Source organism: Amphiprion ocellaris, chromosome 11 (assembly GCF_022539595.1).
Source record: "Amphiprion ocellaris isolate individual 3 ecotype Okinawa chromosome 11, ASM2253959v1, whole genome shotgun sequence".
Classification (NCBI taxonomy): domain Eukaryota; kingdom Metazoa; phylum Chordata; class Actinopteri; family Pomacentridae; genus Amphiprion; species Amphiprion ocellaris.
In genome coordinates, this window is record NC_072776.1 from 6,447,054 (window position 1) to 6,473,454 (window position 26,401).

The following is a 26,401-nucleotide window of genomic DNA, read 5'->3' on the forward strand; positions in this document are numbered from 1 at the left end:
AGAGATGGCTGTTGCAACTTTTAGCCAGAGGCATCAATATTCAATTCAGGTCACCAGACTAGTTCAGGTCACAACTGAATATGGCTAACGCATGCACACAGTGGGGGCAAAGCAGCGCTAATGTCGAGCAGCTAGAGGATAAAAGCAGGGCTGGGGATCATTTAAAGTTTGATACGGATACTGTAATGTCTGTCTATAAAGGCTGTCACTCAACGACACATGCAAAATGTCTTAAACTCATCTGTGTTTGTGTAAATATGAATACCTCAAAGCAGAGGTGTCAAATTCATTTTAGTTCAGGTTCCACATTCAGCCCAATTTGATCTCAAGTGGGCCAGACCAGTAAAATCACAGCATAATCACCTATAAATAACCACAACTCCAAATTTTTACTTTGTTTTAGTACAAAATGGTACGTTTTGAAAATGTTCACATTTAAGGAATTTTCTTTTTACAAAACATTATGAACAACCGGGAATTTCTGAAGAAAAATAAGTTCAATTTCAACAATATTATACCTCATTTTATCATTTACGCATTACAACTTACAGATCACAGACTTTCTACAAAGTAAAAAAACATTTAGCCACAGGTATCTGGAACTGAATGATGTAGCATTTTACTTAATGATAAAAACAACAAAAGTCAGAAAAAGACAAAATGCAACAAAAACAAGACAAAATATCACAAAAATGAGATGCAAAATGACACTAAACAACAAAAAATTAGACAAAAGGCACAAAACAAAACAAAGAAGAGCCAAAAAATTTGACAAAAAGTTACACAGCAAAAAATAAAAATGGACAAATGACACAGGCGAGACAAAAAAAATGACACAAAACAGTGAAAATAAGACAACAAAAATTCCACAAATGACAAAAACAAGACAAAAAATGACAAAAGCGAGAAATAAAATTACAAAAAAATAGACAAACAACACAAGCAAGACAAAAAGGAAACACAAAACGACAAAAACATGAGACAAACAACAAAAGTCAGACAAAAAAAGACAAAGTATTAAAAAATTAAACTCAAAATGACAAAAGAACCATGAGAAACATAGTATTTTTTATGATAACCCTGTGGCTGGCTGGTTTTGGACCGCCTTCTTCACACCCCTGCCTTAAAACATATTCTGCATTTTCTGCCATCACACAAATAAATAAGGTGCTACACATTCTATGAAGTTTATTATATGCTCACAAAAAGTACAAGTTTGCAAAACAATGCCGAAAATCTTACAACACTCAGGATGAATTATCATTCCTCTGTGATGGAGTGTGAATTGTTTGGTGATTCAGATTCTGTGTGTACTTCAGTGACACACACAGCGTGGGAACTTTTAAGTGCCGAGTCTCAGTTTTCTGCCTTTCTGCCAAGTCTTGGTGTGACCTGGCAAATTTTTATTCACACCTTCATTCAGGACTTTTTTTTCCCACCACAACTACAACTTTTCTCCAGGCGCTGACACACTCGCAGCTCAAAATCTTACAGAAATTGCGTTTTGCTGTTCACTCATTCTGGCATGTATGATCCCACATTACATGATAAATACTTAAATAATCCAACATTATTGAAAACTGTGCTGAGATACAGCATTTCCTTGACACAGATGTCATCATCTCAGTCGAATACTTCACTTTTCATTTGCAAGATCCAGGATCAATAACTGTCTGGGTGCATTTTTCACATTTGTACTGCACAGAAGACTAAATATAGACATTATGTGTATAAAGTCGATGAGCGACCCATTTAGAGGCACTATAAGGGTAAACATTTACAGTGGTAATCATGTAGTGGTAGTAAAATTCATCACGTATTTACTGCAGGGTGAAGGAAGATTTTCACACCATTCATGTGGCATCACTACAAGTCAACGTCACATAATAAGAACCTGCCAAATTGTCCATGTGTTCACTGCTCTTGGAAATCTGGCAAACAAATGCATACAATCACTTGTGTATATACTGCATATATAATATTACACGAACTAGGGATCGACCGAAATAAGACCCTCTCTTTTTTTAGGGCCGATACCAGTGGAAATTATTGGTAATCAAGAAAGGAAACCTGTCATTCATAACCAGGTTTCTTCATTAATAATAACTATAACTGAATATGTAAAATAGAAATAGGACTGACTAAATTAGGACGCTCTCCTCTAGTTTATGTGGGATCAAGTGAGATTGATCAGTTTGTCTTTTGCAGTTACGTCTTTCCTATTTTCTTAATCTTTCATATGTTCTATAATCTTTATTATCCAATAAGGTTCACATCTTAAAGCATTAATAATTCTTGTTTTCCAGACTTCAGGGTTCTATGTGGCTGCCTTCTAACTTAGCCGCTAGCCATTAGCATAGCCGTAGCCACCGTAAGAGGAGCTAGTGGTTTGTGGCAACGGCTTGTGTTTCTTGTTCAGTTTTTGGAGTCACTGCTATAGACACATGGCTGCATCAGACCTGAAGTAGCACATTTAGTTTATCAATAATCGGTCAATAGAAATACCAATAAGACAAATAGATAGACCATAAAACCATACCAACCACAAAAATGCCAAATACCGGTCAAAATAATCAACCATACCGACAGCTGGTCTATCCCCAACACATACTGTAATGCGAATTCAGACCAGAGGATGACATTATAAGTAGGGATGTCCAATATTGGATTTTTTTGCCAATAACTGATATTGTACAACTCTCAATTTCTGATTCCGTTATCAACAGATGTGAAAATATGTGGGCTATTTAACTAATTGTAGGTAACATCACATATCTCCTGCGGTGGAATTAACACATCGTGTCTAATTTTATTGTGATGCCCATTGGATACATTCTCATGTGCAACAAGGCTTTCCAAATGTAAACATTGTCTGTGCAAAATAAGAAAACTACTTCAACTTAAGTTACGGAAAAAATATCATATGTGTGTAATTTTTTTTAATCATTTCCAACAACAGTTCACACTCTCCCTCACTGCCTCCATTAGTCCAGTAAATGCTGGTGAAATCCAGGCATTATTTTATCGGTTTTCAAAAAAAAACGGCAAAAAAAACAATAATAATATTGACTGATATTACATTTTTATGCCAATATAAGGCCGATACTATCGGACATCCCTAATTATAAACATTTCAAACATTTCAAAATGTCATGACCACTTTCACCTGGCTTATGACAGTGAACACATCAATATAAAGTATAGAGAAACATAAGTAAGATGGTTGTAGCTGTGCAGATCAAGATGGTATTTGTTATAACTGTATTCAGACATATTTTTGTAACCTTCATTCATGAAGTTTAGTTTCCCTGACATGCATCCTCTGTTTTTACAGGAACGCCCAGATGACATTCGCACCGGAAAGCTGCTGAGTCCGACCACAGCCGGCCTGCTGGTCACTGAGCAGCATTCTGCCAGTGTGGGGAATCTCACCCGGCCACCGCTGCCCACATGCCTGGTCTGTGCCGCCAGCAGAAGCATGTACACACTGTGTCGGTGCAGAGCATCACGCAAAGTGCAAAGTGTTTGGTCCCTGTTGTAAAGCTGATGAGATAACTGCTGGAATATCCAGTCGCAGGAATGTCACCACTGATACAGAGCAAAAAGCAGCACACCGAGACAGGAGACTTTTTAATGACCAGACACGATGTGGGCGCAGAGATTTTAGAGATCAGATGGGTGTGCAGCCTGCAGAGCCTCGGCTCCACAGTCCTGCCACCACGCCGACTACACCCAACACACCGAGCAGAGGTTGATCATCTTCCTTTTACGCTTCCCCTCAAAACTCAGCCCTCTGTGGAAAATCCTGAGCGATTCTGGTGGCTCTTGTCTTGTCTGCGAGCCCCGCTGTTTCATTTGGAATCAAAGAGTATAATTAGTTCATTTTGTTCCCATCATCACTTGCAAAATGTGAGCGAGGGACAGAAAGAGGCAGAGAGATCTGCAGCTTTGAAATGCTAAACAAGCCGCTCATTGTTCTTGGCCAGCTGCCTCACCCCCCAAAAAACAAAACCTAAGAGTGCTCATGTGGGTGTGTGAATGTAAGTGTGTGTGTGTGTGTGTGTGTGTGTGTGTGAGTGTGTGTGTGTGTGTGTGTGTGTGTGTTTCCGTCTGCATGTGTGGGAGGGGTCGGAGTGTTCTCTCCAGGATCATACAGCTGCTTAGGATCATCAGCCAAGTTATTCGCACACAAATGAGCATAAGTGTGTGTGTGTGTGTCTGTGTGTGCATGTGTGTGTGTATACGTGTGTGCGTGTGTGTGTACATGTTATGTGATGGTGGTGGTAGACGACATACTGGAAAGGGAGAAATAAACAAGTCAAGGTAGATTCCAACAAAGTGCCATGGTGCTATATATAAGTCAATCCAAAGTACAATCATGATGCTGCATATTTTGCACCTACGAAAGTGAAATCTGATTGATTTTAATTTTTTTATAAATAAGAAAATAGAAGAAGTATAACAAAAGTTTCTGTAGCCACTTGTTTCTGAGAAATCCACTATTTTCACAAAAGTAACCATTTCTTTACACTACAGTAGAGCTGAAAATAGTAAGATTCTGATTAGCTTAAACAATTTATCCAGGCAAAAAGGCCCATAATTTGCTGGGTCCTTCACCAAAGATGTGAAAATTTCACTTCTCAATGACAGCGAACTCAATAACTTTGGAATTATTAGTCGAAAAGAACAACCACACCAAAGACACTCGTCACCTCAGCTGTAAGGAATTTGTCATGAGGCATTTTTCACCATTTGTTTTTTTTTTACAGTTTTAAGACAATAAATGATAACTAAATATCAACAAACTGTTGAGCGGCATCCTTAAGCCTCACAATATTTCCTAATTAGTCACAAAGTGTCTGCTCAGAGAATGACTGGATTCACTTGTTTTTTTTTGCTGAAATATAATAGACATCTTCATAAAATATTGGCCTAAGTCAATTTTCTATTTTTTCAGAAAACACAAAGAACTGAACCACACCGCACCATACTGAACCTTGGCCTAGGCAGGGGTAGAATCGCATGATCTGTTCAGATGAGGATGTAGGCGATTTTACCAGAGGTGGGCAGCATCATGGGAGATGATTTAGGAAAAAAAAATAAAAAAAACATTCTTGTCAAAAACTGGCATCGGCCATTATTTTAGGAAGGTGATGATATTATATTATCTTGACCTTAATGTGCCCTGAGATTATTTATACTGTGAATTGGCACCAAATAATATTAACACATTATTTGGTGATTTTATGCTGCATTTAGACTCAATTTTGATTCGTTGATGTGTTATCCATCAGATTGCTAAGCAGAAGAAAAATGAAAATCACTGTAATTTCACTCGGAATGGCAAAAACTGTACATTTAACTGGAATTCAACCTTTGAGACAAGGTGACTACGACATTTATACTGGAGTACAAGATGTTGCTGTCAACTTTTTGACCACAATCCATTATTAAGATGGCAAAACGCAGCCTAACAAACCCACAAGTGACAGTTGGCGTTCCCATTTTCTTGAGTGTCACCAGCTATTTGCTTTGTTTTACATCATCCCAGTGCCTCCTGTATAAGATAAAACTTCAGAGATCATTGCATGAACTGCTTTGCATTGACATTTCTCCATGAGGGACATCTGAGCAATCAACGGCTGCACTTTCCTCTACGGGGCTGGACGCCACCTGTTTGTAGAAATCCAATTATTTAACGCTCATTAAATTGGGCGACTCCAGGTTCAGCCTTTTAAGACTCATAATTATGTAGTGACGAACCAGATGAGCCTCTAGGAGTAAAAGAAAAAAAATCCGGCTGGAAAAAAACACAGCAAAAGAAAAAAATACTTCTACAACGTTAAATCCAACAAGGTCAGCCTCGCATTTTCTGCTAATTCAGTGGCTTATGTCTGAAAAACAATCAGGCCAAACACGAGGTCCTCAAGTTCTTACACATAGCTGACCTACTGACAAAAGACTTCCACACACTGAGAAGCATTTCCCCTGCCCTTTCCATTTAGATCACACTGACAGGGATGCTCCAAAACCTCCATACTAGTATCTGGGGCAAGGCGAGTGTTAGGTTTGGGGCTGGAGTGCATCTCATTGCTTCTGTGTGTGTCATCGTCCACTAAGTGGTTTCCAGTGCCAAGGCCCAGAGGAGAGCCTCAGCCTCGGGCCTCACCCCAACACCACACATCATGATCGCATCACAGCCCTGGAGCACCACCGATATTCCTCGACAAACACGTTTTTTCACCTCACAGACACCCAAATGTGTGTAAGATAAGACAAAGGTGCTGTAGGTGTTCAAATTTCATTCATTTGTCTGACCAATTAGAATTGAGGTCACTGGAATGCAGACTTTTGGACAGTTGGAGCAGCTCCTCATGTGATCAAGCTCCTATTTGCAACCTCCGGCATACACACACTAATTAGATGGGATGATATGAAGCAGAAATGGGATGAACTGCATGTGTCCAGCATTGACAGCCTCCCTGCTAGGCCCTGACAGCCGCATGGTTCCATCTCTGCAGCCAGTCTATAACCAGCCTCCGGCTCGGTGCCACTGAGGCTTCACAGAACAGGATACTGTGTGTCACACTTCCTCCGGGCGTCGCGACGTCTAATTTCGACATAGAAACAGGAGCAGCGGAAACCAGCCCTTTCCAGGATCGCGTCAGTCAACCACGGGCGCACCTTCCTGCTTTAACAGTTGCGTAATAAACCGGCCCTATCGCTTTAACTCCATTACGCATATGATAGGCGCTGTGTAGTAACGCCGCTGTGAGACCTAATCTACATTCAAGTGGAACAATAATCACAAAAAAAAAGAAAGGAGAGGGATTGGGTGTTTTTGTGTGTGACCTGGGCCGGTGCCAGCTCTACCTCGCTCTTGGCCCGGCCCTGCCCGGCGCGGCCTGCTAACCCTGGTCAGGCTGACCGGACCCGGGGCGGCGCGTCAGAGCGCAGCGGTGTGCGCTCACGGCACCGTCTGTGACACAGATACATGACAGGGCTAGGCTAGCAGGGAAGCTAACAGCGGGTGCTAGCTTGACACATTTCCAGCCCGGTTAGCGAGGAGGCATTTGGCGAGCCTCTAGCAGCCCCACGCTGGGCCTTGGTGCATGCAGAAAAAGGTGCTCTAGAATTACATGGGGGTGTACTTACTGCTGACTTTCATGCTGCCGAAAGCGGAGGGCTGCGGCACTGGTTTGCAGCTCTCCGCGAAGGATGTGGTCCTGGGCCGACCCGACATGATCCGATCCCTTTTTAGATTCTCTCGACTCGGAGACTGTGACTCGCTAAACGGCAGGACAGGTCGACTCGCCGAACCTTCTCATCCAAAAAGGATGACAGTAAATGAATCTGAGTGGAATTCACAGGGAGGACAGGCAGAAAGAGCTCCCTTTATCCCACGATCCTTCACTCTGCTTGGTATCACCGAATGAACTACCCTTTTCTTTCCCAGCAGACGTCCGATCAGAGCATCGTTTCTTCCGTGTATTCCAGGTTTTCTTTCAGCGGGCCTCTGAAGACACGTCTCCGACTAAAACAGTCATGAATCTGGCCTCTCCCTGTGGCCCCCTCGGTTTAAAAGCAAAAAAAAAAAAAAAGTGATTTCTTTTCAGGACGCGGAATCAGTTTCACAAAGAGTTCAGATATTGATCCGGCGCGGATCACTGAGAAATGCGGCGTTTTCTGGATGAATCGGGACACATGCAGCTCCTCTTCATATCCCGATGTGGAGGCTCAATGATCCGACTGCCATGGCGGCTCCCTCGCTATACCCTAGCCTACAGACCGTCCAACGGAAAATCTGCCAGTTGCCACAGTCTTGTACAAGCAATTCACTGGCCCAACGCCGACACAAAATCCGGCCACGCCGCTGTCAAATTTCGGCGTCTTCACCGAGGCCCGGAGGCAGCGAGCTCCTCACAAAATGATGGTCTTTAGGTACAGATTGCGACGATACTGAATTTCTTTTTTCTTTTTTTTTTTTTTTATTCCTTCCCCATAGGTTTCGGGCTCGCAGTCTTTGTCGCTGCGCATGTGAGCTGCGCCGTTTGCGTAAAACCTTCCAAGGACCGCTGCGTCCTCATCCAAACCGGTTCACGCTGCTGACGCAAGCCGCGGCGCAGAATTGGAGAACCGTGAACGCGCAAACGGTGAATCTGGGGTGGCCGAATGAGCCAATCAGAGAGGGGATCCTTCAGAAATGGGCGTTAACCGGGGTTCCGGCGGACCAATCAGAGCGCCGCTCCGGAGCACCACATGGCATAATTTGCTCGGCGCCGCCTTCCCCGACTTCAAAGGCTTTTCCCCACGCCGCGACAGGGACACGGGGCGGATCCACGCCTAGGATTGATGAGTTCATCCGCCAATGGAGCTCCAGCGGCAGACTGTCAGTTCAAATGGACCCAGCTGTCACAGAGCGCCGGTGGTCATGCAGCACTGTTGCTATGTTGGTTACAAAAGCCAGTCCTCCACCTCACTCCAACACTTTCCACTTAACGCATCCCTCTGAGACGTCCATCTGATTGTACTGCTTAGTAATTCTGATCATGCATGTGTGCATGGCTGACCTGTCACTGCCACTCTTCATCCAGGTTCATTTGTCATCCTTATCTTGCCATTTTAACTGGTTTATAAATGGTCTTTCTCAGTTGGTAAAGAACTTTAAGCTGCACCGTGTCTATGAAGAATGCCATAAATAAAGTTTTATTCTTAAAAGTCAGTCTCAAGCTACCTTAATTCTTTGAATTATGTATAAATACATATTGCATATATCATTGACTACTGCAGGCTATGTAGTAATATTGATGAAAGTTATATTTTACACTACGTGCTCTATTTATTACTGATTCCTTTCTAATTTAACATATTTGACTTACTTATTCAATTTATTTTGACTTTGTAGCACAGATTGCAGATTGCAGCCGAACCTTAAAGCCTTGAAAAATTCCTTTGGCTGAGGATTTCTATCCCTAATATTTGCTGTTTATGGTATTTATTTTTATTCTCTTTTTCAATTTGCACTGCAGTTTAAACTGCATTGTGTGCATAAAAAATGCAATGAATAAAATTCTGTTGCTAAAATTTAGTCCCACACTACCCCAATTCTTTGAATTATCTTTATTGCACATATAATTCGCTACTGCTGGCGTGTGGTATTATGGCTCAGAGTTTAGTTTTGTTTTCACACTACCTGTTCTATTTATGACTGATTGTGTTCTAATTTAACACATCTGACTTATTTGTACATTTTATTTTTAGTTTGTAACACAGACTGCAGAGTGCATTGCTGAATAAAGCTGAATCTTAAACCTTGAACCTCTGAAAAATTCCTTTTCTTCATTTTTCATCTTAAGCATTATTTGGTAAAAGGCATTTTGACATTTACATTTTTGTTTTTATTTAAATGTAAATTCTTTTTTCAATTTGCAAAGCACTTTCTGAAACAAAATAAAAATATAAAATCACAAATTTCTGTCAACAATAGGCTGTACAGTTTGATATTATGCCATATTTCCTATTTATAATCAACATTTAATTCTGATTTAATATCTTTGCCTTATTTGTACATTTTACATGTGTAGCAATAATGGCTTTCTTTTTTAATATTTGGTTAAAAAAAATAATATTTTGTGAATGTTTAAATGGCAAACCTTTGATTCCAATCAGTGAAATACCTTTTCAAGTCTAGAAATTAATATTATTTACAGGTTTTAACCAATCTGTAAGGCGTAAACCATGAATAAAGCAATCAGGTACAAATTCTAAACCCTTAACAAAGGGTGATTTATTAGCTAGTTGTACATTTTATGCCTCTCTGGTGACCTAAACTCACTTGCCCTCACATGCATCAGTGTGACTGTCACCGCTGTGTAACTCATTTTATAATGTGCATCAGGTTATTTAGGGAAACAAATGTATAAAATAAACACAGGTGATTGATTGCCAACAGCTTTTTATTCCTCAGTATGCCAGTGTTGCTCATCGGAAACAGAATGCAGGTCAGCTATCTTAGCGTGGCAGGAAAGTCTTCCCTCCTTCACAGTGATCGGTGGGCTGCTGGTCTGTCTTTTGTGTGGTTTATTTATACTTTGCAATGCTCCATATCAAAGGGAATTTCTCCCAGGCTGCCCTTCAATGCTTCATATGCAGAATAGAGAGCAGCAGCATCTCAAAAGCAGGCAGCTGAGCAGAAGTAATGCAAGACAGTGTTTTTCCCTTCATAGCAACACTTCCCCCGGCAAACACACATTTTCCCCATTTGCGGAAGGAAAAAATACAGATAGTGGAAGGGAGTGAGAGCAAACGGCAAGTTAGGAAAGAGAAATCTGAAATAAGATGGAAGAGAGTTTCTGTCTGTCTTGCAGGAATATTATGGAAATCTGTCTTCATGAACCATTTTACTGATGATTAGAGTCTCATGATATGGAGGCTGGAGCTCTTCTTATACGGGAAAACATTGCTTTTAGCACTAGAAGTCAAATGAAGGTCAGCAAAGAAACAAGGGATGCAACTATATCAGATCCTCTAACACAGTTTCTTTTTGGTAATATGCTTGCTTAATGACACATTTGTTAGGCACAATTATAAACTGAAATGATGAGGGTCCTAAGGTAGTTCCTGTAGTTTTTTCACAATCTTGAGGATCAGTTGTTTGATGTCCAAATTAATGCTTATATAGTATATGCCTTAAATACATATGCACATAAATACAGGCTGGTTTGAGTGCTTTGGGGTAATGTGATAGTGGGACTTAACAGGGGCCCATTTTTGCACCGTGGCCCCTGAGCACATTAATGTAGGCTTGCATCCAGCCGCTGTTTTTGACATTTTCTGTTTGGCCGTTCATGCTGAGGAGGCTCATCTACAGTAAAACAGGAAAAGATGCAGAACGAGTGGTGTGGAGTTTCTTTCGCTGTCCTGAGTAAGGATTTAGAAGCCAAAGGTCAGCAGGTCTCTGTCTCTCACACAGACACACATCAGGCAAACACTCCAACTGACTGCTACCTTTGCATATTAATTACTCTTAAGACAGGGCATGATACTGAGAACAAAAGCACACAGAGAAAAGTAACTAGACAGATCCATAAAGGCTGTTCAGGAGATCTCAGATTCTGCAACAAAATGACATTACATCAGTTTAAAATATACGTATGATAATGTAAAATAGTAAAAAAAAATGAACCATAAAGTACACCAAAACATCGGCAAATAAATATCAAAATAAATACAGCTAATAGAGTGTACATAATATTTTGTGACACTCTTTGATTTTGCATCATTGTGCTTTTACTTGCTACTTTTTTTAAATTTAGTTGCTTCTGTCATCCCATTTTTTAAAATTAAGTTCCTTGAAAAAGCACTTTTCTAAATGTCAAGGACTTTCATCTGCCAGTAGAAATATACAAATAATGCCATGAGAAATATTAAAAAACAAACAACAATGTGTGCCTTTGAGATACAAAACTAGCCTCATGGGTAAAATAATGACCATCCAGTAATGCAAGATTGAAGAAGACTGATCATCTTTTCATATGGTATGTATCAATTATCAAATTATCTCTCATCATAGAAGCACAACATTTGTGAGGACATAAATTCAAGTGGTGGAAATGGATAAATATCTAAAGTGCAGTGAATGTGTTCATACAAAGGTGGGTTTGAGGTCTTCTTTGAACACCACGGGCCGCGGGGAGCGGTAGAGGCTCGTATAGTCGTCGTACTCGCTGTCGGAGGAGTCTGAGGAGCTGTCCGAGCTCAGGAGCGAGCCTCGCTGCAGGCAAGAGTCACAGTAAGGACGGTGGTAGTAGCAATAATCTGTCGAGCTGCTCGAGTCCGAGTCCCAGTACCCACAGGAGTCTCTGATACGTTTATGGCGCTGCTCGTTTTCACCACCCACTTCCATTTCATGTTGCTCTGCACATCTGTGAGACCTTAAAATACATCTTTGACATTTTTTTCTAACTCCATGCCCTTCTGCATCCTCTTCCTCCTCCTCTTTTTCCACATCAAGGTCGCTGCTGTAAACCTGCAGAAAGGCGTCATCCACCGTGATGCCTTCAGGGAGTTCTCCTGGGTTGTTTTGGTGCTTACAAGTATCTCCTGTCTTCCCACATGCAGGAATCTCTGATCCTGTGAAGAAGCAGGGAGGGGACAAACCTCTTCTGGGGGAGTGAAAGGGCGGCCGACGTTTCCTCATGGCGTAGGGGGAGATGCTGGGGTAGCGGAAGAGAACAGGTGGATGAGGGGAGGAAGGCGTTGGCAAGGAGAGAGGGGAGAGTGCGGATGTTTTAGTCAGTGTCGTTCTGGATGCTTGACCCGGAGATCGAAGTGTGGTTTCCATAACTGCATCCACGCTGAGCTCCTGGAGGATCTCCTGCAACTGTTCGCTGCTAATAAAACCAGCTGGCCTTGCGTTTGGTCCCAGCTGAACTGTTAGACCACTCTGAGTGTCAGCCTCAGAGGGGTTTAGACCTCTACGGGACTGTAGAGAAGTGACAAACTGCACCGTCTCCTCCGCTGTCCTGAGTAAACCAGGAAACGGGAGGGACTGTTTGAGATCCTCCCCTGTTCTGGATTCAGCTGTGTCTCTGCTTGAAGGGCCAGTAACGGCAACATCTCTCTGGGTTTCACTCATGAAAACTTCAACCGGGAGAGGGGAGGAAACAGAAATAGGGGCTGCAGAGTTTGGAGCAGAGGGAGGTTCAGAGGACGGTGAAACCACAGATAATGAAACAGGAGCAGCGGGGAGGTAAGGAGAGAGGTGAGGGGGTGAGAGTCTGGATTTAGACTCTCTCTGAGATAGCGAAGAAGAAGAGGGGCCTTCAGACTGAAGCTCTGTGGTCTGAGTGGAGGAGGAGTTGAGGTTGGTGGCCGAGGAGTCCATGTCCTGGTCCTCAGACGGCTGGCTGGCTGACATGAGTCGAAGGAGTTTATCCTTGGCGTTGTTCACCTGCTCCTGAAGACTGTCAATCACAGCATTCTTCTGCAAGATTACATTGAGAAACACAAGTTTGAGACATACAGAAAAAATCTGCTCCTGAGGAAAGTTTGCACATTGGTTTCTTGCATTTTGAATCAATACAAACAGAGCAATATTGCTTACTTAATTAATAATGTTATTCTATTAACTCTCTAAATCACTAAACCCACTGGTGGGTTTGAAAGGCATGTTATCTTTTTTTTTCAAATCACTAAAATTACAACATTTATCAAATGCAGAAACTGCAAAACAAAAAATATCTTTGGACTTGCAACATTCTGGCAGTCCTTAAGCTAATGACGTGCCATTCAAGCAAAAATGTAACCAATAATAAGCTTTGAATTATGACATTTCATCAAAATTATTTGACTGTACATTAATCATGCAAAAAATGGTAAAAATAAACTGCTTCCTCTAACTAGAATCTGTAAAAAAAAAAAAAAAAAAAAAAAAAAAACGAAAAATTCTGTGCTCCTTGACACAACAGTAAAACTCTGACTAACAATCATTTCCCTGCTCCGCTCACTTATTTAACATTTGCAACTTGAGCTACCTTGAACTTACAATGTGGGACATGTCTTTGAAAGTGTAAATAATTCTGGCTTTTCCTTGAGATATTTCACCAGAATGACTTCATTCTATATGTGCTATGTAAAAAAAAAATTGCCAAATATAGTTTATTCCAATCAGATTATGTAAAAAAAAAAAAAAAAAAAAAAAGTGCCTTAAATAGAACTAAGAGTCATTACCCTGCTCTGCCCACTTTTTAGATTCTCTTCTTTAAAATCTGTAACCTTGAATTAATCATGAGTGCCATGTCATCAACAATGAAACCAAAAAAACATGACATTTCATCAAAACCACGTTACCCTACACGTGTTGTGTAAAAAAAAAAAAAAAAGCCAAAATTTAATTATTTACACCAACCACATTCTCTAAAAAAAACTAAAAATTGTGCACTTTTCTGAACAACTGTGAAGCTATTAGTGACTCAGCTGTGACCAACAGTCATGTGGCTGTTTGTCACTCCTTCTCCATCCTGCTGCTCTCTTCAGCTTCCTTCATTCACCTCCATCACCTCCCTGGAGCTCTACAATGAACTGATGCTAACTGTTGCTAATGTGAGTTCTACTCTGGGTTTAGTCAAAAAATGCGATGAATACAAAAATATAGCTTAAAATAGCACACATTTTATAAACCAGCTGAATAACTATGCAGTGTAAACGACTGATATTAAGGAAAATGGAGACAGTAAATCGAATTTCCATTTAAATTCTTTTCATGTTTCTTCTTACTGAATGGATTTAGAGAAAATACATCAATACCGTACCTCATTCAGGAGTTTTTTCATAGAGCTGTTTTCCCCCAGCAGGTAGTAGATCTCATCCTGGCTGTACACAGAACCCTGGCTCTTACTGGGGCTGCTGAAATATTTGGCCATCTGACTTGGGTTGTTCTGATCCTCTTCAAACTGCCGCCACTGGGTCAGCTGTGTGGTGGCAAGTGTGATATTTTAGAGAGCAGAAAAATGCGGTAGGTTACACTAATTTCCAGCAAGTGCTACATTGCACACACTAGGAGAAAACGTCATGATTTGACCTGGGATTTTGACCAGGTGTGTTTGAGCGAGATGCTCATTGTTCAAGTATTTCCTTCCTTTCCACCGGAGATGCATTCCTTTATTGTAACGTAGACTCTCTGCCAGACTCTTAGAGAGTCATAAACCTGTTTGCAGCAGCCTACGTAGGTTTGACTCATAAACACCTTCTGTGTGAGTCACGCTCCATTGACAGACATGGAAAACCGACACACATACGGAAACTTCAAGTGTCACTCATAGAATTTACTAGCCTTATCCAAACAAAAAGAGAAAGTCATCCACATAGCTGTCATTCATCTGTCATACGTCTGTCTATCTGCAGTCTCTGCCTGGCTGATAGATTCTCTATATTTACAGCCGGTTTCTAGACACTGTATTGTATCACTGCATGACAGTTCTAACTACATGATGAAGCTACTAAACTGGGGAGATGTTAGAGGTGTTTTTCTAATCAAAAAGAAAGGATCCAAAGTAAGAAACTCTGGTGCATTAATGTGGGTACGATGCACTTTTTTCCTGAGATGTCATTTTCACAGCACTGTCATGCATCTTGTATGTGCATCTTGTGGTGTTTGTTTCTAACCTGAGGCACAAACAGCATGCAGTTAGTGGCCAGTGTGCAGATGAAGATGGCTCCAGCCACGGTGCTGTAGACCAGGTTGGGCCAGGCCTGCAAGAAGACGGACACAGGGATGGCCACGGCAGAGGAGAAGGTGACCAGAGAGACAGTGGTTATGATGGTGGGAGACTGGTTGACCGGAGGATGGCTGACGTTGCTGGTCAGTCCAGCCAGATAAGTGCCATAGAGGAGGAGACAGCCCTAAGAAAAAGATATGGGGATGAAGTGAAAAGAAAGATATTTTAAAGAAACATGGTTAAATCAAACTTTTTGTTAATGCTGAGTTCTTGTAGTTTGTAGAGTGTGCAAGGAAATATCTTATATTGTCTGATTATCAATAAAAAGCTTAATAGTCATTATTCCTTGCAAAATAAAAGCTTTGGTTCTAGACAGTAAATAAACACACAAGTTAGAATAAGTAGTTTAAATGGTTGAGTTAGCATGTCTAACGGGAACTGTTGCATGTCCAAGCTCAGGACTAAACTTCAGATCTAGATTTTCAGTATTAAATGGCCTTAATGACTTCTGAGATGACAGAGGATGAAGTATACATTCAGAAGTAACTAACCCATTAAATATTAGAAATCTGAAGTTTAGTTTTGAGCTCGGACATGCAACAGTTCCCATTGGACACGCTAGCTTAACCATTTCAACTACTTGTCATAACATGCACAAATTATACAGTACCAGGAAAGCCCTCTGTTACTGCATACGAATTCCTAGTTTTATTATTTCTACATTGAAATAAAGCAATTTTGCATGTAAAAAAAATACATAAAATCCAATATAAACTCATACATATTGTTATAATTACAAGCAAATATCTCAAAATAGTCATTTGCTTTACTATTGCATTAGAATAGTGATTGAACAAAGATCATTTACCTTCAGGACCACAATAATGATGATCCACAGATTTGAGTATACAGAAGAGCATGAATCCAGCTGAGACAAAGAGTAAGAAATGTCTCTCTCCACCACCTATCAAGAGAAACCAACACTATCAGTGAGTTGTCACTTGATTCTTTTGGCTCTATCATCAACAACGATTCAACAGTGACATTTTAGTGGGAGGATGAGTTTGTACTGCTGCAGTCACAAAGCCTGCTTTCCTGTAAGGCTCATTCAAATCACGATGATTCAGTTCAGATGAGCTCATCAGTCATAAATTAAGTTAACCATGTCACAGCTCTCACACTGTTCTGCAGTCCAGCAAAACCAAATCCCAACTTGTTTCATAACTTCTTATTTTTCTCACAAAATCATCAGTAAATCCTACCTTGACAACGGCTCCGACAGATCGCAAACACCTGATGGGGTCTGCCAGGTTCCAGGCTGTGAGAACCAGCATGTCCACCAGGATCAGCAGAGCCACCATGCCCATGAGCTGGATGTCACGAATGATCTGTGACAGAAAGAAAAGTCGCCAACTGCATTCAAAACACTTCACATGGGCAGGATTTTGATTCCCATACAGAGACACTAGTCAGACACCAGATAGGGTGTAATAAAAAGGACTGAAAAGCTCCCTGAGTGTTCATACCAAGACTTTACCACCATCTAAATTATAAAGGTGTCAGCAGATCTTCTTTATTTAAATGGAAGCAGTTATTACAAATATCCATAATAACATTCACACAGCAGTAAAAAGAAAGAAACAGATGTGACAAAAGCAATCTTGGTGGAATTAGGTGATGGTAGAAAAGTTTAAGATGAACAGATAATGCATGATGAATATCTATATAAGATCTATATAAGATCCACACATCTTGGCCTGAAAATGTCTGTCATGCCTCATGTTTTGCTGTCTTCTTTCAAAGCTTTGTCAACATTACTTCTTTTTATCCACTTCAACCCATATCTGAACTGCAATGTGGAAAACCAGTTGCAAATTAAAACTGAAAAATCAAATTACAGTATAAATGTAGGTGCACTCCTGTACAATATCACTAACATGTTACATTATTTTAAATTGGATCATCTTGAATTAATTCTATTATAATATATTAAGTGTGGGGTGTTTGATCAGATGCAGACCCTACATTAGAAGCCTGAGGCAACAAAAGTCAGTTAACCTGCAATAACTGCAAGCAAAGTAGTAACAGGTCGTTTACATTAAATACTAACTGCAAGAGCAAGGTTGTAAAAAAAAAAAACAACTCTGTGAACACCAAAGCCTTCTCAGCTGTATCCTGGGTTGTGCATACTGTAACACTGCTCCACATAGAGAGGAATTCCCTCAACAAGTAAGAAACCAGACTGTAAGACTTGACAAAAGATGTGAGAGGATAAAAGAGCATCAGTGAAAGCTGACACACGGTTGTATCAGCGGATAGGAGGTTTAGGAAACTCATAAAAACAGAAGGCGCAGCAGCTGTCTTCAAAAAATTACAACCACACACAAATTTGCCATTTCGGCAATCGTGCACTGAGAAACAGACAGATGAGGGCGTCTGATTTGGAACAAGTATTGTTTGAAGAAGCGGGTGTTTCGGTGATGCTCAGACAGCAGCAGTGAAACAGAGCAGAGCACACTGCTTCTACAGATGGTGCCCAAGAAGAAAACCGTTGCTCACAAAAACTTCAAGACTAAACTTTGCCAGAGAACATTAAAAGAGGCTTGATAAATATTGAAAGCTGATTCTTTGATGCTGAATGTGAAACCTGGAGGCGTCAATGTGCAGATATGGGGTGGCATGAGTACAGATGGTGTAGGAGGGATGACATTATAGATGGCACACTGGATACAAGTTTGTACTCCCAAATACTGGGTGAAAGATGATTCAGTGTTTGAGAATATGAGAATGAGGCATTTTCCAACATGACAATGATCGTAGACACATTGCAAGGACCACACAAGAGTTTTTAAAGAAGAAAAAATGAAAACCAAGACAAGTGGTCAGGACAAGTACAGCCCCAGACTTAAACACCTGATTGTAAAGTTGAAAGCAGAGCAACATACCGACTGCAGCAAAATGCAGCAGAAATTAGTCATCTGTGAGGATTGTGTATTGCTTGTATATGTATGACAGATACTTCTTTTTTGGCAATATATCAAGTTTTATATGGAAAACAACAATTTGTATCTGTGTTCGAGAAATCACTTTCAACTAAGTTCCCCATTACAAATACACCTCTCAAGGAAGTGTGTTAATTCCAGATCACATGACCTGCTCCACATGATGTCATTTCCTCCTGAACAAAAGACTGGCCAGACTCAAAGGCTTTCTGAGTTATTTAATATAAAGTAGTGTGTGAGTCAAGTGTGGATTTATCACGTCAACAGGTTTACTACAATATCTTTATAAATAACTTTCCATTTCAATTTTACTCAATTGTGTATATATAATATTTTGAAGAATCTTTCTGTAAAAATGCCATGTGGTGTTTGGTTATAGGCGGCCATGTTGATTTTAGGCCTAAAAAATGTCAACTATGACACCTGTCGCCTATGTTACAAAAAGTCCTGCCATTGTATCTTGACCCGTTTAACATTTTAGTGATATTACACAGCGGTGTAGTCATTTTTATTGAGTTCAACTCCCTGATCTCTTGATGCTCAACACAAGACCACCAAACCAAACCCAAGAATCTGCTTACCACTCTCTTGTCAGGCACTCGCTGGGTGAACACTCTGTACAGTCTCCACGTCTTCCCCAAAATTGGGCCAAAGACCAGGGTACTCCCGACACAAAGCATCCACATCCGAGCCTGCAGGGGAGAGCACCATGTGATTACCTAACAATCTAGAATACCCAACACTATAATGAAGTATTGAGTGACGATTTGGATAGATGCTTACTTGTAGCACAGCTATAGAGGCTCCAGATTGTGAGTGAGCTCGCTCATCAATAGCAAATAGGAAGCCGCTGCTGTAGGTGAGGATGCTTCCAAAGAGGGTCAGGACATTCAGGTTGGGACTGGACATCTTCACTATCCTGATCATATGACACACATGACAGTGAATAAGTTAACCTTTGGAACTCTTTGGGTTTATATACTGTGTATGTTTCACTTTGTACTCTACCTGTTGTTTTTGAAGCGCAGGGTGAAGAGGAGGAAGCAGAATGCCAGCAGGATGCCACAGGAGAGCAGTGTCCACACCACAGCACTCAGCACTGGAGAGAGGGAACGCCTCGGGAGCTCCACTGCCATCTGTACGCACACACATCCATGCAAACTGCTTAAAATCACAACTAAAATGTTTCAGAAGCAACTCGTGTACATGCACAGTCCAAAACTGCAGTTTCTTTTTTTGAATGATAGACGCAAAAGCAATCAAAAGAAGCACATGATTCATGTCAGTAGGCAAAATTTTATTCAGGCACACAGAGCAACAAGTATCACACTACAGGTTTTTAACTTTATATCTAAAATGCTAAATAAAAAATAGTTGCAAGGATTCAAGTAGCAGAAACAGATCAATTTTCGATATTGACAGGCGAGATGATAAGAGGGACTGAGTTGACCCCGTTGTGATTGCGCCGGGGGTTAAAGTAGGGGAAAAGTCTTTCACCGAAAGAGTATCCGGTAAACGTGTAGATATGGGAATGAGAGTCCACGTTATAAAAAGAAACCTGGCCCCACCCCAGATCCACATACACCCCAACCCTCTCGGGCTTCTCAACCAGCGGCACGCAAATAGGAGGGCTGCTGAGCGCCCAGTAGCTCCCGTCTTTCCTCATCCCCAGAGTCCAGTAGCCGTTTTCTGGGTTTAGTATACTCCCTCCTTTCCTGTTGACAGATTCAAGTCCAACTCCGATATCCCACTCAGTCTTCCCTTTCACCTGGACCTCATAGTAGAACCTGCCAGAGGAGAAACCCTCCTTTCCCAAAACGCTAACGCCGGGGTAAAATCTCGCTGGGTTGTCAGGGAGATTGAGGGCTACATCATTGTGATAAACCTGTTTCTTGTTCTCAGAAAGCACCAGTTTGGGATGAGCTGTGTCAGGATCCAACGTCACATCCACGGCACACCGTTGAGCCCTTTGAAATTCAGTCTCACAAAGCCTTTTCACCTCAGCCTTTACTGTCTCCTCCAGCTGACAGGAGACTCTCCTGACCGCTCTCCTCAGCGTACCCACGTATTCAGCGCTTTCCATGCAGATGTCAGACCAATCTTTGGTGGCTGGAATTGTAGAGAAATCCGGAAAGCACTGGAGGACGTAAAGATCGTCTTCGGTGCGCGAGAACTGGCTCATTTCGGTGCTCCTGTGCCTCAGCTCATCAATCTCCTGCTCCAGCTCCATGATAATCCCTCTTGCCCTGCTTTCCACTTGCCTTTGCTTTGCACTGATCACCTCAAGCACCTCATCTTGGCCCCTCTGGACAAACCGGAGCAGTTTGTTGAAGATTTGTCGACTCTCCTCGATCTCTCTTTCTGTGTTTCTTCTGCTGAGTTGAACAGTTTGGTTGATTTTGCCGATCTTCTTCTGTCTGCAGTGGATCATTGTTTCCACTTCTCCATTCATGTTTCTAATCTGAGCTCTCCTGTCTCTGCTCTCGTCCTCTATGCGAACAGTGCGATGAGCCTTGTGGTCTTTTTTAATGCAGAACTGGCACACATACGTCTGATCCGTGTTACAGAACAGGTCCAGCAGTTTCTCGTGCTTCCTACACACTCTGTCTTGCATGTTCATCATGGGGCTAATCAAGCGGTGTTTCTTGAAGGTGCCGAGGACAAGATGGGGCTCCAGGTGAGTCTCGCAGAATGAGGCCAAACATTCCAGACAGGACTTGAGAGCCTTCACCCTTTTTCCGACACACACATCACATGAAACCTCTGCTTCATGGCCTGTTGATCCATCCACGGTGTTGATTTCATTTTCATATCTCCTCTCTGCCAACTCCTTGAACTGAGATGCCACCTCCGATATGAATGTGTTTACTTTGAGGTCAGGCCTCATGAACAGCTTGTGCTTACACATGGGGCACTGGGCCAGATTAGCGCTCTGCCAGTATCTTTGTATGCACTCCCTGCAGAAGTTGTGACCACAAGGAGTGGTGACTGGCTGGTTGAACAAATCCAGACAGATGGGGCAAAGAAGTTGCTCCTTAGACAGCACACTGCCAGCAGTAGCCATATCTGGGAACACATCCAGAAAGAAAAAACAGGTGGCATTTTATGGAATAAGTTGGCTCAGCTCCTTGTATTTTTGTCCTTCCACTACACAGTTAGGCTTAAAAACACTTGTGCCGGGCGAGCCGTCTACATCCCCAAATAGCCACAAATGCACGGTGTTACGTTTCATCAAAGGGTATTTCATTCTAGCTAAACACTTCTCGTGTCATCTGAGTTCAACAGATAATAAAGCGGGTTTGCAGGGATATTAGAATAAAGTAAAACAGTACATTAAAATATTATCTTGCCACATGAAACATTAGCATAACAAAGCAAACACAGTGCGGCTCACTCTTCCTTTCCCCCTTGGGTGAAGATGCTATTTGCTCTTTGAGACTGATTTATGCATAAATTAACATCATAAAGCATGAAAGAAATCAAAGAGATAACTCACCTCGGTTCTGTGCGGTGTAGCAGAGAGAGAAAGGCTTGTTTGTGTTCCTTGACACTGTGTATAGTTTCTGTTTGGAAAGTCACATTAGACTTTCTTGTGGCCGCCTCACAGTGCCGATCTGCTCTGCTCTTAAAGGCACCAGCGACTGACATGGTACTAAACATAGCTTCAGTTGTCCATCCCCATTCCCTTTCTGGATCTTTACTATTTAAATGGTTTCTCCAGTGGAATAGTACCACATTTCTAGTATGTTCTCATTTCATGTGTCTTTTTACTGATTTAATACAGAAATTTACAAAATCTTACACTGCAAACCCAAATAGACGAACAGACAAAAAACACTTTTACAAGTAATTCACAGATGTTTATTAAACTATCTGAGTCTTGTGTCATTCATCACTCTTAATATACACGTGATCAGTTCGTTATCAGCAGTTAAAATAACAGAAAACAGCACATATTTGACTATAGTATTAAAACAGTATGTAGACACTTTAACCTTTCACCTATATTCTGTTAACTGGGTATGACCCCTGAAATAATATGTGTGCTACATTTTAAACTCTATCGTTATGAGTTTGTGCGTTAACGTGGACAAAAAGAGCAAGAGATTACCGTGCTGAGACCACATAGTCTCTGCAGAATGTCAAGGCCGTCTTCCCTGTTGACTCCTGACTGGATGAAGCAAAGTGGGGAATCACACTGGGAGCTGCAGTTCAGCTCAGGCTCCATGATCGGCCCCAGTCTGTCCACCATCACACACACATCCTATGGAAGAATCAGCGATAATGCATGAGAATACAACACATTGCTCTTAGTAAAATGACCTACAGCAAACCACAAAGAAAACTCATAAAATCTCTTATGCTCTGTTTAGTCCTAACATGTTTTGTGTGGTCAGAATGCCAACAGAGAAAGCATCAGAGAGCAATGTAATGCATATTATGTGAAGTCCTGCTTCTGTTTCCACTGTTGTAAAGCACTAAATAGTTGTAAGACTTGGTGCCACCACAGTGTGGTGCTCTGACAGAAACCTCAGAGAAGAGGAGTGACAGGGACATGGAAGTAATTCTGCACTTCACTAAGAGTGAACCGACAGGGGAAAGCTTTAAATATGAAGCACTAAAAAGCCTGATGGACACTCAGACTTGTATAAAAATAAAAAAAAGACTAAAATGAAGGTAAAGCATGAAGCACTTCCAACCATAATACCACAAATTTAGCAACCAAAGATCCCTGTGTGACTGGAAGCCTCACTAGCACGATGTCATGAAGGTGTTATAGCACAAACATATTTGTGCACAAATTGAGAGACGACTTCAAAGGAGAGAAAATCTTTCAACTCCAATACACCAAACCCATCATTTAAAGTTTCACTAAGAGCCACATAATCTGCAATCAGCGCAGTTACTTAGCGCTGAGATTGACGAGGTAAACTTTATCACCAAACAGTAGTTTGTCACTCTTGCCACAGGCATTTTTATGAGGCTACGCCACGCTGCACTGACATGTTGCAGTGTTAATTATGCGCCATGGTATCACCTGATACTCTGAAGCTAGACTGAGAGTCTGATGATGGTAGTTGCTGCAGTGACTCAGCTACATGCTGCTGAAACAGTGTACGACCACTTGTATTAATACAAATTGGCAGACAGGTGTGTGTTTATAAGCGTGTAATTAGGCATCGCGGGTCTCGACACTGTCTGTAGGATGACTAAGATGATCTGAGAGGCTCTGAGAACGTTTATCTCTGGGATCCTTCGAAAACCTGTGGGAATTCTTTAAATTGACTGAGACATGAGGAGAAGAAAACACACAATACAGAAAGATGTCAATTATTATATGAAGTCCACAGTGACCTATTTCCAAAAATTCCTGGTGTTAACAGAACAATGAGGCCCTCTGGGCAACATATCTGGGAAATGTCTGGAGTTCCTGTTCATGTCCTTTCGTCACTTTCCAAGTTTAGATCACAGTTCAGCTTCTTCCCGCAGGAAAAGCCGGCAAAGAGAGGCATTTCCGCCATTTTTTTTTTCAAAAAATCCAGCCTCCATAGGTTTCTGCTTGGAAGAAAACCCGCCACCCTGCAGAGGTCAACAAAGGTCGGCCAGCATCCAGCTGTGGGGGTCACTGAGTAATCAGCGAGAGCAGGGCTCCACTCCAAGCCCAGTTAGATTTTATGGACGTTTTGACAGTTCAGAATAGTCATGAGGAGTGCCTTTTGAAGTCCTGAAGGCTAAACCACAAGTAATACCTGAGCTACTTGTGGCCTTGGATGTCGTATTTAAATGTGGGATGGGCCTCGCCTGTCTGCAACTTCGCTTTCACTTGTTCACTTAATTCTGAGCCTCATTTTAAGCCTTTTTCGTGAATTTTGCACATTTATTTTTTACCTATCAGGCATAGTTACCCCATTTTTGACAGACCACTTAAAGGCAGACTGGATGGATGGCCTGTGACTTCAAAATTAATAAAAAACAGAGTAAAGCCATTCATTGTCCTGTCAATCACTCTGTTTATCTTTTAAAGATTAGAGCGTTTTAACGGCCAGATGTAAAGCCTGGTTCAGGGGGCAATATTGAAACATTCCTTCTGAGTCAGTAATCCGTTTATAAGTTTATTCTTTAAGCTGAGTTAGAATGCAATTACGGGCACTGAAATCCCGCCTCAGGCCTGGTGCATGTCATTTCTGGGCACATGGTGCATTTTGCAGCCTGGGTCTATGAAACAGTCTGCATTTGTCAAAATTCGATCAAAATATTTGGTTTGAACTTTGGAGCTTGCAGCAGTGTTGTGTGAAAGCCACTTCAGGAAGCATCTTGTGAGGTTAGAGTTCCATAAAACTGTCAGCTAAAAGGAGAAAATAAACATTTTTGGAAATATTATGGAAGTAAAACAAGAGTGTTATGAGCAGACTTATTTTAGCAGAAGTATTTTATGAAACATCTACAGACTACAAATGGTGATCTCCATCAGAAGTACATTTATCAGAGGTGATTTTGGGTAGAAGAGATGCTCACCCATGGATGCGTCACTAAAGCTGCACTGTAAAACACCCAGTTTGTCAACCAAAATTAAAAGAGAAGAAGTGAAAAAAAAAGTAAAGAAGCCCATAATGAAGTTTAAAAGCGCAAACCTCGGTCTTCAAAGCGCACGGAGGATCCCATCGCCCCGTTCGGCTTCAGACTCCATCGCGCACCGAGACTCAAAAACGCTGCGATAAAAACTGAAAATAAATCAAAAGATAACGCGTTGTCTAACATCGCGACATAGTTCCCATGGCTGCAAAACTTGGAAAGAATCCCACTACTTGATCTCGCCGTAAAAGTGTCACTCCGGGAAGATCCTGTCACTCAGGAAAAGTCCACAAAACTGCAGGAGTCCTCCTTTGCGCATGGAGGGAGGGAGGTGTGTGAGTGTGTCATAAGAGAGAATAGGAGGTGTTTGTGCGCTCTCTCCCTCCCTCTTTCTCTTTCTCTCTCTTTTTTAAGCTTTCCTGCTCCAAATGAGCCACAGAGGGGGTTCAGAGTGTGATGTGGCCACTGTGGTTGTGACAGGGGCTCCCAGGAGGGCTGGGTGGCAAATTACGGCACAGGGCGTCGCACTCCATGTCCAAATAAAACGCACTGAAAACAGGGTTTGTTTAAATGGAAAAAGAAACAGACATCATCTCTGTTTTGTCATGTATGAGAGATGGTGGATAGATTGCTCTGCAGGCTGATGAAGTACATCAAAAGACAACAACAAAACAAGTTTCCCCTGTGAGCGCAGTGAGCCAGCAGGAATATTTCTGCATTTGTTCCGCCAGCTATAAGATTCATAAAGGTGTTATTAAGACGTCACAGAGATTTACAGTGGGAGCCTACACTCGGGGTCATTCCTGATGAGGGAGTGCCACCACTACTGACAGCTTAACAGACACTCAGGGAGATTATTTCTGATGAAAAGAATATGCGGTTATTCATTCATCCACTCATCAAACCCCCTTTCAGTTTTACGCACACATGATTTTCTTTATCCTGGGTTTAGCACGAGTTCATTCTAGGTAGTTTTCCACAAGTAAAAATTTTCTGTTCATCTCTACCTGTAATTTTACATGAGATTATGTATAGCCTATTTTTTTTATTTATTTTGTGGCTTTTTAATGTTCAATCAAGGATATTTAAAAGTACAAAAACAATTAAATTACCTATATTGTATAGTATTAACAATATATAGCTAGATAATTTAAGTTATGTATGATAAAATCTATTATTTTAAAGATTTGCAAGACGTACAGGTATTATATACTGACAAAAACACATTTATTCAACATTTTTGTTGTGAAAAATTCTGTAATCATACATAATAGTCTCATTTAACGAACAAATCAATGTGAAATTATAGAAAGAATTCATTTTTGAGTTAATTGTCACTAATTTTAGACACATCTTCACTATTAAACTTGAATTAAATAGTTTCATGTGTTAAACGTAAAGAAAATATACATGAAGTTATGATTCATTTGCAAATCTGTTTAACAGTTTATGTTAAAAATTGCCAATTTTCTTGAAAAACTCTTATTCAAAGTTTCAGTTTCTGAGTGTTCATTCTACACGTAAATTCACAGTCTGTACTAAAAAACCCGTGAAATAAAAAGGAGCTGGGTGCTTCATATTTGTGCATTGCTGAAGATTGCTTTAGTT

At 41.2% G+C, this 26,401-nt stretch overlaps 2 protein-coding genes across 8 annotated transcripts in view; both read right to left on the bottom strand.

Annotated features, from left to right (window-relative positions):
• The window catches only part of gsk3ba (glycogen synthase kinase 3 beta, genome duplicate a), a 44,287-nt gene extending 36,205 nt beyond the window's left edge, over positions 1-8,082 (bottom strand). Inside the window, exon 1 of one of the 4 annotated variants that reach the window (XM_023284703.3) lies at positions 7,156-8,082. In XM_023284703.3, the coding sequence (XP_023140471.1) occupies positions 7,156-7,243 (88 nt within the window). In that variant the 5' untranslated portion in view covers positions 7,244-8,082. The remainder of the gene's footprint in view (positions 1-7,155) is intronic. The other 3 variants (XM_023284700.3, XM_023284704.3, XM_023284702.3) reach the window with 3 other exon arrangements.
• A 1,856-nt stretch (positions 8,083-9,938) lies between these two features.
• gpr156 (G protein-coupled receptor 156) lies at positions 9,939-25,105 on the bottom strand. 4 transcript variants are annotated; one of them, XM_023284708.3, is made up of 10 exons: positions 24,853-25,105; positions 22,332-22,484; positions 19,229-19,356; positions 19,004-19,139; positions 18,802-18,912; positions 16,481-16,606; positions 16,087-16,182; positions 15,166-15,402; positions 14,313-14,471; positions 9,939-12,985 (listed from the first exon to the last, which is right to left on the bottom strand). In XM_023284708.3, exons 2-10 carry the CDS (start codon positions 22,470-22,472, stop codon positions 11,645-11,647), a joined length of 2,475 nt encoding a protein of 824 aa, XP_023140476.2. In that variant the 5' UTR covers positions 22,473-22,484; positions 24,853-25,105; the 3' UTR covers positions 9,939-11,644. The 4 variants fall into 4 exon arrangements, with proteins under 4 accessions (XP_023140476.2, XP_035810705.2, XP_054871046.1 ...); XM_035954812.2 differs by having other exon boundaries at positions 24,737-24,872; XM_055015071.1 differs by lacking the exons at positions 22,332-22,484; positions 24,853-25,105 and adding an exon at positions 21,717-22,077.
• Between the last annotated feature and the right edge of the window lie 1,296 nt (positions 25,106-26,401).